The 13,333-nt window shown below is 51.4% G+C and overlaps 1 protein-coding gene across 1 annotated transcript; it reads right to left on the reverse strand.

The window, feature by feature from the left end:
- Nucleotides 1-1,188: 1,188 nt before the first annotated feature.
- Nucleotides 1,189-11,157, reverse strand: ACER1 (alkaline ceramidase 1). Its single transcript, XM_075175526.1, has 6 exons — nt 11,065-11,157; nt 4,576-4,690; nt 4,078-4,216; nt 2,851-2,988; nt 2,164-2,301; nt 1,189-1,357 (listed from the first exon to the last, which is right to left on the reverse strand). Exons 1-6 carry the CDS (start codon nt 11,155-11,157, stop codon nt 1,189-1,191), a joined length of 792 nt encoding a protein of 263 aa, XP_075031627.1.
- Nucleotides 11,158-13,333: the final 2,176 nt, after the last annotated feature.

Genomic DNA, 13,333 nt, shown 5'->3' on the forward strand with positions numbered 1-13,333 from the left:
CAGCACCTTCTGCCTCAGAGGTTAAACCCAGAGTGCTTCTGCTTTTGCTTTACTCACAGGGTCCCCAAAAGCCTGTGATCCCTGGAGTGACATTACCTTGTTCTGGCTGCATTGCAGAGAGCCAGCCTCAGCCACTCTGCCAACCTCTTGGTGCTCTCCAGAGACAGTCCCCACTGGTTGTGCGAGGACCCAGACCCACAACATGGCGCAACTCATCACTGTAATGCAGCAAGGCTCAGAGAACAAGAGTGTGTCCCGTGGCTGCGAGAGCAACGTCTTTGCTGTTACACTGTGGGGAGAACCTGGAAAGCATCACTTTGTACCCGTGGCACAGCAGTGTTCTTTCTCTGAGGCTTTACATCTTCTCTTTGTTCTTGCAAAGGTACCGACAGGTTTACCTAATGTACTGGCTCCTTACCTCACTCTCTGCCACCAGCCAGCCCTTTCAGCAAGCAGAGGAGTCTCCAAGTTACACGTGGCCACTGGAGACTGTCAGAGCTGGGGAGGAACAAGGGCCACTGGGGGTTGAAGAAGGGGTAAAGCCTGGAGTAGAGCACCCCAGGACCTGGGCCAGCAGAGCCTCTTTTGGGCTGTCACTCAGGAGGATTTCTCTTTATAAACAGCTCTCCCTAGGTCAGAGAGAGCTTTGGCACCCTGTCTGTAGGAGCGACTGGCAAATAACAGGGGATGTGGTGCAGTCAGGGGAAAGAAAAGGGCTCAGTGCAAGTCAGTGTCCATAGCTTTAATGCACAGCTCTCCTGAGCAAGACCACATACATCAATAAATAAAATTAATAATAATAGTTAGAGCAGCCCCAACAAACCCAGCTGTCACCAGTTTGGCTTCTGTGTTCTCCGCTATGCCCGTGTCAGCAAGGGGTGCCACCGCTTGACTAATGCAGAAGACACAGAAGAAGCACTGTCTCCCTCCCCTTCTCAGTGAGGATCTGCTGGAGGAGGAGATCTTCGGTTCCCCGGACGCCAGTCTGGGCAGAGTCATCCAAGGCACCTGTGGGCTCCCACCCTGCTTCATGCCTGGCATCACGAGGCCTCAGCTGCCCCCTGCCCCATCCGCTAGCCACATTGCCCTTGTCCGAGGAACAGGCGCACAGCCGAGGTGTTCCCCATGCAGATGCACACGCGTGCATCACGCACCCCTTGCCCGAGGGATGCCTGAGGGCCACCGGCTCTAGCACTGCTTGTGGGGTTCCTCCAAGGCAACGTAAGGCACCACGACAGGCCAAGAGTCGCTGGGCCAATATCCGAGCTTTGGCTTGAACGATGGCATCTCGTAGCTGACGTCAAAGTAGATGACCAGTGGGCAGCAGTATAGGAGGGACATGGCTATCAGCACATGCCTGGCAAGGAAACCAAAAACACATGTGTTGGACAGGGGTAACTCCATCTGTTCTTCCTGCACCTTGTAGCAGCATGTGGCTGGCATTGCCACCAAGGGGTACAGCAACGGCAGGCAAAGGTCCCAATCCCGTGATGCACAAGGGCTGCGGGGAGTGCGGGTCCTGCAGGGTTTGTGTCTATGGGGAAATCCTAGAAGAGCTCTGTGAGCTGGGGCTGGGACAATTCTTTGCGCAGAGGGGATGGGGTGATATAGGGGACTTAAGCCCCAAACGAAACCACCCATTCCACTTGCCTGGCCTAGCCTAGCAGTGCTGGGTATCTGTCCCAGTCATCCCAGTGGTTTGTGAGGATGAATCTGAGAATGTGCACTGTGTGCAGCGCTTACACCCACACTTGGCCAGGCACTGAAATGTCTTGCCCAAGCAAATCACTGTCTTTCGGTTTGGCTATTAAAATAACTCAAAGAAATTGCACTTCATGCAGCTTCCTGGGAGCAGATGCAGCCCTTTGAAAGCAAGCTGCTTACCTGGAGGGACTTTTAGAACAATTTCACTTGCAAAACACCATTTGGCTGGTGCGGAGGAGGTAAGGGATATTAAGCAGTGATTAGGACCAAATCCTTGGGCTGGGGCCCGGTTGAGAAGCAGGATCAATAGCGACAGAGGAAAGGGGAAGAGGGTTGGGCAGAGATCTGGCCGCTCCCTGGTCAAGTATCACATCCCTGCTGCCATCTGTCCTTAGCTGTGGCTCTTCAGCCCCTGAAATGTTTGGGCTGGGGTTCCTGCCTCCACGCTGGAGCCCTTACCAGAAGCTGTGGAAGTAGGGGAAGTTGATCGCCTGCCAGAGCCCACAGAGCCACCTGTCGCTTATCCAGCTGCTGATGGCCAGTGCCCACCACACGACCATGGCTGCGGCCATCCGGTGAACCCTTTTGTCATTGCACCTGGAAGACACGGCGAGGGAGAGGGAGTGGAGTATCGTGTTGGAAGGAAAGAGAGTTTTAAAGAGGTCTGGTTCCTGTCTGCAAGTGCTAATGCAACAGAGCAAAACCCAGCAAGTTTCTTCTGGAGAGTATTCATCAGACCACAAGAACTGGAGAGGGGGTTTCTGACTGCATCTGATGATGCTAGGAGATGCCAGGGCACTCCTGTCTTTCTCCCCAGATCCTGAGGGGTTCTCCCAACCCCACACTGGTTCCCAAATGCCCCACAAAGGGGAAAGAGCCGCAGAGATGGCAGCTGGGGAGGAGAAGATGCACTTGTCCCATGGATTGTCCCCATTCTGTGTGGCACCTGGGCCAGTTGGCCCACTGCCCACAGTCCTGCCTGTGCCTCTTCCTGGGTCCCTCCCAGACTGCCCCAATTCTTTGCAGAGCTGTGGCTGATGAAGTCTTAGGCTCCATTCACTGTTGTGCACAGAGTCACTGCCACGTGTGAGCCTGCCAGGAGCATGCAATGGACCTGCAGATAACCCCTCTCAGCCCCCTCCTTACTTTTTCAGCTCACACCATGTCAGGTACAGCAGGTGGAAGGCGATGCAGTTGAGCGCGTAGGCATTGAATGCTGGTTTGATGAAGGACATCAAGGTACTGATCACGGTGGTGACACCACTCAACCAGACGAAATGCTTCCTAAAGAGAGTCGGGAGTGTCAGTGCCCCCAAGGTTCGCGGTATGGAAGGATAAGGATGGGAGAGGTCCTGCTCATTGCCTTCTCCAGCACCTCCAATCTGTTTGCACATGGCTGACCTCAGCCTCTGTCCCCCAGTTAGTCCACGACAGAGCAGGGAACACAGTCCAGAAGGTAGCTCGTGCACTTTCATGGTGATGCCAGAGACAAGCATTGAGAGGCAAAGGCATTGAGAGCTTTGCACAGGGAAGGGCTGCAAAGCAGGAGTCCCAGCAGTGGCGGGCAGGGGCTTGAGCCGTGCAAACATGCAGATTTGGGCTGACTGAACAACAATAGGGCTCAGAGGGGCCTTTCACATGCAAATCCCTTCCCAAGTCCCTTCCCCTCTCCCCCAACCATGTCTCCACAGTGAACTCCTGGTGACCTCCTCTTTGGCATGGGAAGAGCAGACTTGGAGCAGGCCTTTGCAAAGCTTCTAACTGGGCTGGCTCAGAGGGCTCCAGCAAGCCTGCCAGGATGGGACCATCCTTTGAGCAAAGCCCTGCTGGGTTCCTCTTTCTGCTGATCCATGCTCACCCAGTATCCCCATCCTTTCTGCTGAGCTCCTCTAGCCCAGCCAGCCCTCCTGCAAACAACCTTTGAAATGTGGGGTGTTAACCTGGACCAGCTTGTCCTATGGGAAACCCCATCAGCCTTCAGGGAAAGCTCTCTGTGGACGGCTGGGGATGTTATGAGTTTGATAGCATGGGTAATTGAATGTCAGCGCTCAGGAACATTTAATTTCCTAGTGAATTTTGAAATTCTCCATGCAAAGTTTCCTCTGCAGCTTCGCAAAGACAAGCAGCTCCAGTCGACAGGAGCCCAGCACAGCGCTTCCCCGTGGGAGGGTTTCTTACTCTTCCTCTGTCAGCACATCCACCATTAAGTGATGGAGGGTCTGGTCCCAAAGCAAACTGCGGTAACCTCAGTGCTGACCCCTTGCAGGGGAGCTGGCTGTGGGCTGGGGGGTGGATCTGTGGGTCACACGCATCAATGTCAACGTCCCAGCCCTCCTCTCAGAGCCTGCAACCCTATGTCCCTGTGAGTCATACCTGCTCTTGATGCACCTGGGGAAGTAAACCCTTGGGTACCAAAAGGAATATGCCACGGCCAGCGTCCAGAGGATGGAGAGCTCATCTAAGAGTTGTCCCACGTAGCTCAGGGTCATGTGAAAGTACATGGAGAAGATACCTGCAAGGAGCAAGGACAGCTTGCATCAGCAAAGCTCCATCCTCGCACAAGCCCGTCTGGCCTGGAAGTTCTTGGGGGCCATTCCTAAAGACACACCGTTCCTGAAGGGGAGGGCATGGACTTTGGCTTTGCTGTCCAGACAGCACCCTGGGGGTTTACTGGGCTCGAAGCTGTGCACCCACAGCCAGCAGGAACGATGAGCTGCAGGGCTTCAAACAGACATGGCTGTTCGGTTTTCCACCCCAGCTTGCCCCTGTGCTTTGGCCACTAAGAACCAGCCTCCAAAGCCAAAGGTATCATGAATGAACAGTCGAGTACTCTGGCGACCTGTCTGGTCTTCTCACAACCTTGGCACCCACCTACGCAGAAGAGCAGGCCAGAGAAGAAATACAAGGGCAAGGCACGCTGCTGACGGTACTGCCGGTTCAGGTAGAGCAGGGCAGGAGAAAGGACAAAGAAGCTTATATTGCTGATCTGAAAAACAAGAGGCACATTCAGCTTATTGCATGATCTTGGGCGAGTCTCATCCCACCTTGTGCCTTAGTATCTCCATGTGCAAAGAGGATACTGATCTCTAGTGGAAAGCACTGAGTGGAGGCAGGTATTACTCTTGGCACAGGGAGAGGGCAGAGGCGTTTCTTGAGAAGCAGGGCTGGAACTGGAAGGACAGCTATTGCTGTGACAGCAATGGCTGCAGACATCTGTGCTCTCCCTGCAGGCACCTCTGGGGCCAGCAAGCCCAGGATAAGCTGGTGTGCCCCTTCTGGGTGATGGTTTAGCTTCAGCTACCCAGGGTCTTCAAGCAAGCTGCCGAAGCTCTTTTCTTTGTCAGCCCAGGCCTGCCAAAAACTCCCTGGATGGCTTCTGCCCCTTTCGGCCAGCAGGCAGCCCCCTGCGAGGGGCTGGGTGGGTGTGAGGAGCTAGGCCACCACAGCAAGCCACAGTCAGGAAAACCATCGTCGACCGGGAGTGGGTGCGGTGGAGAGCAGCAGGACAAGCAGGATGTTGGTAGGTGGGAACAGAACTGAGATGACATCCTGTACTGTCATGTGCAAAGCCACCTGGCCTCGGGGGGGGAGGTATTCTGGACACTAGTAATTACACGAAGTCATAAACCTCCTTTAAACATACCTAGGAAATGAATGCAGTGAAATTATTCTGCCCTGATTTCCAACTCTGCAAAATTGCTTCATCGACAGACTTTGATTTGTCTGGGGAGGAGGGGATGGTACTGGGGCTCAGCCTGTTGCTGCTGCCTGGTGCCAGTGCTTCAGGGAACAGCAGATGCTGATGGGCAAAATGTGGGAGCTGGGGAGGAGCAGCGAGTGCCCAAAGCCTGGACCTGTCTGCTGGGCCTGCTTCACCCTGCAGCTTCGGGGGAATGAAATTTGAAATAATCCTTACCCTCTATGGGTTCTTACCCTGGCTTTTTCACCTGATTTTTCAAACTCAGCAAAGGGATATCAGGGGGAAGCACACAGCCTCCCCAGGGAAAATCTTTCTTGCTCATGAAAGGTTGGGACCGCGGTGCCACATTTTACCTGCCAGACAGCTCTTTGGGGCTTTGGAAGAGCAGGGCAGAGCCATCTGCTAAAATGCCATTTGGCAAGGCACCAGGGTGACTTTTATCTCACCCTGACAATCCTTTTCCTTTCATCTTCCAGCTAGATGCTGACCCAGACCCCAAGCCTGGAATCTGACCTCCACAGCTGGAGTCTCACCCCTCAGCAGCCCTTACATGCACCAGGTAAACTGCAAAATCGGCACTTGGCTTGTGATGTCCAGTGGGATCTAAGATTATGGTAACAGGGCTGCAAATCACAGGAATTTTGTCATATATATGAAACACACCCTCTCATATTCCAGAGGGAAACACAATTCACGCTTAATGTAAGGTCTCTATTCCCTTTAACACCTGGAGATTAATCTTGAATTTCACTAAGGCTTTCATGAAACAAGTTGATGCTCCCATTAACAGCAATTCTCAGGCCACATGTATTGGTTTTCTGTAGGTGCTTAGAGCCATATCCAGGCCTGTTCCCATTCCAGCTATGAAAAGAGAAGTGCTGGTCCCACTTGCACACTTGAGGTCAAACTGTTCAGAAGTGATCAAGAAACTAAACCGTGTGTGAAAGTAACAACTGTGTTGCAAACATTTCTTTTCCTCTGAAATGGTTAAATTGGTTGGAAGGCAAGCAGGGATAGCAAGAAGAGAGAAAATGCTTGCAGAAAAGGCAACAGTATGCAAGTGCCAGCATGCACATCAAAGTGAAGAAATGCGGGACTTTGAGATTGCGTAGAGAGAGGTCTGAATCCCTGCTGCAGTGGGCATTGCAACAGTGCCATTAATTATGTGATAGCATTGTTATCACTTCATTAATTCAGTATGAGATGTGCAAGATCAGATATCAGAGAGGAGGGATAATCAGGGGAACTGTGCCAATAGGGTCGAAAAGATAGAGTGATTCCTTGCAGAGCAGCCAAACTCAGAGCTTAGGGGAGAGCCGTTACAAAACCTCATCTGTGGGGGACACACTCGTCAGATCCAAGCCCTGATTGTAAGTGCTGTCTTATATCTTCCCTTTAGGATGTGGCAAGCTCTGTCTCATATGTGGTTATGAGGGTTTTGCTCCCAAGTACTCTCATTAGAAAGTTTTTCCAGAGTCTCTGCTCACGCTGGGTCCCACCAGCACGGCTTCTCCTTATACCTAGCTGGGTTGTACTGGCCAGGAGGCACCAGCTCCCTCTGCCCAGGGTACTAGGGAAATAAAAGAGCGGTGATGGAGCCGAGGTGTGATTTGACCTGTGAGAGTCACTCAGCCCTGAGCTCACTGTGTGAGCTCACGGCGATGTCCCACTTCCTAACAAGTGTGAGTTATTGCTCCAGATGCCTAAGCCAAGCCTGCCTATACTGGCATTTGCTTCTTTCACTAGGAGAAAAGCAAGACTTGGATCAGCAACATGGCTCTAATCCTGGTGCATTAGCAGGATCATGGGAAAGGCCCCAGGGCTTGTGCAACTCGGCACTTTGCAGCCTAAGATGGAGAGAGAGACCTGTAGAGAGCCTCCATCCATGACAGGGTGAGAACAAGCCTCCGATACGGATTGGGACAGGAGATGCTGGTTTGCAGAGCTCTGCCTGGCTCTGTGAGCACGGCAACAGTGCAATAGCAGCCTAGGCATGTGCCAGTCCTTACTCAAGACAGGCATTTTCCGCAGTGAAAGGAGATTTCTGCAAGACTCATTGGAGTGCATTCATTCACTTAAAGGCCAGCGAACCAGCTTTAGCTGACAGAAGAGCCCACAGGGCCAAAGACAGAAGAGAATACCTCAGAGGCTCTCCAGACCTGTATAGCAAGTTCCTAATAGCCAGACCTGTGTAGCAGAAGATGAGGCTGCATGTCCTGACATCGCAATGTCACGCCAGTGCTTTGGGGCAGGAAACAGCTGTTTGTCTAGTGTTTGCAGAGCACCGGGCAAGGAGCTGCTGTACTCCTGCACAGGACTTCCTGGGCAAGTGAGAAAGCGATGTGTCTGCGATGCCGTGGGGTTACTGAGCCCGTGTGGAGGGCCGGGGCACATGCCACAGCTCTGACACAGCTCTGAAAGTGAGTGTGTCAGATGCTTCTCTGGGCATATCTAGGTAATTTGCACCAGCGGTTGAGCTTATCTCCACCGATCAATGAAGTGTCCGGGAGCTCTGGGTATACGGCAGCGTCAGAGGTCCTGCTGCTTTGCCAGGGAGACTGCTGAGGATTTGGGTGTCATTACCAGCATCTTGGATCAGTCATTTCAGGAAAGAAACGGGTAAAAAGACAATTCCCTGACTGATGACCCTCATGTAGCACAACACTGTTCTCCTACGAACAGCCAGAAGACAATAAATTTCTGGGTCACTGAGTCACTATAAATAGTTAGCGCTTTGTTGCTGAACTGCATCCAATCACGAGCCACCATGTATTATTAGGTACTTAAGGATACTGTTTACATTCTTTGCTCATACCCTTGGTGCTTATTTCTAATAAAAAGCATCCAACCCAAGCAGACCTGAGAGAGAGTGCGGCTGGCACAGAGCAATTCTCAGCAGCGCATTTCTGCTGCTGGCACAAAACTACCCTGCTGGAGCCCCGGGCAGTGTTGGGAAGAAGACATTGAAAAGGATGCTCCATTAGGAAGCCCTGCTGATTTAGTGGTGCAGGGGCCTTGGGTAGGAGCTGGCTGGATTCCCAGCTAGTCTAAAACTCTGGCAAACTGACGCTGAAGTCAATATTGATATAATTATCTCAGGGCAGGCCAGTGAGATAAGTCCCATAAAGCTTGCCACAGGGAGGAAGCAATCTGAATATGGGGAACAAATGAATGGAGGAGAGAAGAGAAGAAGATCCAGGCTGTTAGGATCACATCTGAGATAGTGCCCCGAGCCCCAGCTGGATGCGCAACATGCTGCTAGCCAGCAGGGATAGCTAGGGATCTCAGTCTGGTCCGATTTCTCTCGTTCCCCCTTTAGGGCACATCACAAGGAGCCTGATCCTGCGAGAGAGCCCAGAGCATGAAGAGGGCTCCCCTGGTGCTGCTGCAAAAGGGGTGAGAGCCAGGCAATGCCAGCCAGTGTGTGCAGACTGATGAAGGGGTGATGCCCATGCAAGTGATGCTCCTGCCTGCTTTTGGTTACAAGGTCTGGCCCTGAGCACGGCGCAGTCTTTGGGGCTGTTGTCAGATGCTCAGACAGCAGCAGTTTTTAGGAGGGTTTGCTCTTTTGTCTCCCCTTGTTTGGACAGGAGATCACCTGCCAGCCCTGATGCAGGCAGCTGTCAAGGCAGGTTTAGATCTCTGCTGCTTTCTCTAAACGGGAATCATCTCTTAAGACAGAAACTGCAGAAGTGGTACCCTCCGCCTGCACAGGCACTCTGCTGAGCTCCGCGGACTAGTAAAAGCGAAGCCTGGCAAGAAGGAGATCAGTGCAGGGACCAAAAAAAGCTCTTTCTCTGCTGGGAAAGAGATGCCCTGTGTTCACATATGGAGAGGAACAAGGACTAGTTTAATCACTGGAAAAAATCCTGCAGGGGTTGCTCTGCCCACATCTCTGTTCCTCGGTATCGCACTAGTTTGCATCTGTGCAGAAACATGCGTTGGAGAAGTTTTGCTCCCCTGAAGGAAAGCTGTGTCTCAGTCCTACCTAGTGCAAATTCATCCAGACAAGCCCGGTGCCTGGAAGGTGGTATAGTATGGAAACATGGGACATGGCTGTGGCTAGTAGGGACCTCAGTCCAGAACTAGGCACCTAGGTAAGATTTTCAGGAATAGCTACATAATTTAGAAACCTGTGCCACAAAGCGACCTAGGCAGCTAAGAGTTAATGTTTTATGGGAATTAGAGGGCTTTGGGTCCTAAGACAGACAGTTATGCATCTGGCCACACCAACTGCAGTATGCCACAGAGAAGTTAGAGACGTAAGTGCTTTTGGAGAGCTCCTGAGATACTTCTTGGTGTGTTAAGGATCCTGAGCCACTTTGACAGTCTGGATGTAAATAAGGATCGTTGAGAAAATGGGGTCTCAGCTCCAAAGACACATTTGAAAAATGCTGCCTATGTACTAAACTATGAGGTTAGGCAAATCTATCTCCCAGAATGAATTTTGATTAAAAACATAACTTTCAGACTTCCTGCTCTTTGTGGAAATCAGCCCCTCTCCAGTGTTGCCAGTGACACTCCAAAACACAGAGGCATTTGGCATCTCCAGCTACATTTGAAATGCTGATGTGAGTATAAGTGATTTCTGTACCTCCTTGCTAGTTATGCCTTGCTCTGCAGCTCTGAGCCCATCTGACAGGGATGCAGTGCCAGTAAACAGGCAACAGCACAACACATTCAGTTGGATGCCAGAGGGAAGCAGGATTTGGTCTGGACCGGCAGATCTTTATTTGTTAATTGTCTCAAAGAGAAGTGACTATTTACAGCCCGAGAATCTCTCCTCTGAGACCCTGGCTGGGCAATTAGAGCTTGGGAGCTGCGGGACTTGGGTGAGGGAATTATCGTTATTATAGGCAATTTATTAAAAGCAGGAAATGCTTTAAAAAAAGAGGAAGAGACATTTCCATGAGAACAAGAACTTCTAGTGTTAGACAGTAATTGCTAAAAGTTGTAAACAAGGCCTTTGGAAGGTTGTAAATCCACATGCCTCACACCCCTGCTAGCCTATAATTGCACTGAGGTAGAAGGACACACTTGCAGAGACAGGTTATCTACCGAGCCCTCTGCAGACAGATATGGGTGCTTCTAGCCATGCTTAAGCCAGCTGTATTCAAGGGAATGGCGCTGGATGGAGTCTGAATTATAAAGGATCATAGGAGGTGAAACTGGCTTATGCATCAGCTTTTCTCTGTCTTGAGTTCCGGATTCCCAACCCGCCTGACACGGTTCATGCAAGTGCTGTCTCTCATTTTGCCACTCCTGTACATTTAGTTGGAATATATGAGCCCTGTGTGGGACTTAGCCCAGTTGGCAGGAGAGCTGCAGGACTGGTATAACAGGATCTCACAAGTCTGGGCTAAGGAGCACCGCCAGAATTTTCTCCCTGGGAACTCAGCCCCACACGTGCCAGAAGTACCCCTGACCCCCGCTCGTTTTGTGAGCAACCGGCTGTTGTAAGCAATAAAAGTCCCATGATTTACCTGAAGCTCAGAAAATGTTCCCCATACCAGCACCCTCCAACACCAGGAAGTTCAAAGGAGTGAGCAGGAGGAGAGAAAACAAGGTTGTCCCATCTTGTCTCCTAAAAGCAGCTCCTGGGTGCCCGGAGCCGGCTGCCTTCACGCCCCAGCCTGCCCTTCGGATGCGCCCGCACTCACGGTGTTGTAGTACTCCGCAATGACCGTCGAGCGCTCAAAGTTGCCTTCGCACCAGTCGACTTCGGCGCTCTGGTAGGAAAATATGCTCGGCATTGTTGGGCCACCTTTGCAAAAGGGAGAGGAACAGGTTAGTTTTGCACCCGGGGAAGGAGTATGCTGCACACCCAAAGGGAAAGGGGAGAAGCACGCTCTGCCTGCCTGCCCCTTGCACACACGCGTGCTTGCGTTGCACCAGCCTGCTCAAGCACAGCATCCTTACCCTCCTATGGAAGACTCATCCTCTTCCCAGCACGCATCATACTGCAGAATATTTCCTCCTCTCTCCCCATGATGCAAGAGTGACAAATCACCCTAGGAAATGTTCTTGAACTCTGAGCCTGGGGAATGGTCGCCACAGTCCCATCTACGGCATTAACATCTCTCATCAGGGGGTCGTCGTTGCCACACGATGCTTCCCCATTTCAGCCCTGTCCTTGTCACCCTGTCTTCTCCCTTCTCTTCACTTCCTTTATAACTCGGATCTTTCTGCCAAGAGAACTTCCCTGTATTTTGTGGGCTGTGAGCTACCTTTTGGGAGTGGACAACTCCACAGGGTTTGTTGCTCATTGGCTCTGTTCTCCTTAGTCGTTTCTCAGCATCTTCCTGAGGGTTGGAGCTCACCTTATGCAAACTCAGCCCTGGAGCACCAGCACAGACCCTGGGTGTTACCGGAGTCCTGGGGGCGCAGAGCAAAGGCGTTGGGAGGTATCTTTTCAGTAGCAGTGATTTCGCTTTGAATGCACTCGCTTGCAAGCCCCGTCCCGGTTTCGCAGTGAAAGGCATCAGAGCTTCACACCTTGAATGGCCTCTCCACTGACAGGTCCCCCAGCCTGGCCTCTGGCAGTGGCAGAAGCTGCAGTTACAAGTGGGATTCTAAAAAAAATCTAACCTTTTGCCTGTTTTTCTTCCCCATGCTAAAGATTTTCCTATCCTTAATATGAGCATCATTTCTCAGCCCTCTTTTATTCATTTGAAAAAGTAAAAGTTCTGACCAAGTTTCCTATTTGGCATATTTTGTTTTAGATCCTTGAGACTTTGACGCTATTTTAGAACCTGATAGATGGGTGCCAACCTTAGAGATGTTTAGAAGCACCATCTAAACCCTAGCAGCTGAGTATTTGGTACACAGGAGCCACAGAAATTCCCTGGAGCTAAGCAGTTAAGTCCCTGGATGCAGTGTTGAACTAAGCCATCTGGCTGTGCTTCTCTAGCTCTGCAGAATGAGCAGGTACCGGGGTGACACCAAGCACTTCAGTAACATCTCTGAGCTCCCGAGGCACTGGTAGTAAGGGGTGGAAAACAGAGCTTTCTTTTCTTTGAAAATCCTTTCAGCTGTCTAACGCAAAGAAGGGAAGTTTATCTTAAAACCACTCATCAGTTGATCATGTTCTTGCGGAGAAACGGTCAAGTCCCTGTTTACACCGGTGTCAGCTGAGCAACCACCGAGTTCAGCAGTTACTGTAGGTGTGCAGTGGTGTGAAGCTACCACAGCTTCCTCTGCTTCTCTTCCCAAGAAGAAGTTCAAAGGGAGAAACCACAGGAGTGTAACACTAACACAAACAAGCTCTTCTCTAACCTCCTGCTCCAACCAGATAAACTGACTTGTGGATAAACCTCCACCGTTCTTTTACAATTGCAAGTTAACGATGCCCTCCCTTTAATCCAGGCTGGCTGGTTCCCCAGAGCAGGTGAGATCACAGCTACAGAAGAAAATTATAATAGATGGCAGGCAGATTGGTTTGAGATCTGACTCTTCATGATCTTGGGTTTCCATGTGCTCATTCACAACACAGTGACTCTCTCCTGATCCCCGGTGCTCTGCATTATGCTTTTACAGCAATGCAAGTGATTGCGTAGGGTAAAAAAAGAATCATACCCAAGATGGTAAATCCCATCTCTTAGCTGAACAGACCTCAGTTGAGAGATGGTGAAGGGATGGAGGAGACAGGAGGCAGAAGAAGAAAAAGGGAAGAGGAAAATGGAAGCAGCGACCAGAGTGCCCAGCGGCTGCTGGCTTGCCGCTCGCCTCTCATCCCTGGCTTACCTGTGTTCCCTTGAGACGGACCAGCACTGCTTCCACGCGGTGAGGCGAAGCGTCGGGAGCTCCGAGGTTTCTAGCAAAGCTGGAGCAGTAACCTGCCCTGCCGCTCTAGCTCTGAAGGAGTGCCCACGGTGTGAGCTCACCGGGAGCAGCCGCCAGGAAATACCCCTGCTCCGTCTCTAGGGAAAG

Source organism: Calonectris borealis, chromosome 28 (assembly GCF_964195595.1).
Source record: "Calonectris borealis chromosome 28, bCalBor7.hap1.2, whole genome shotgun sequence".
Taxonomy (NCBI): Eukaryota; Metazoa; Chordata; class Aves; order Procellariiformes; family Procellariidae; genus Calonectris; species Calonectris borealis.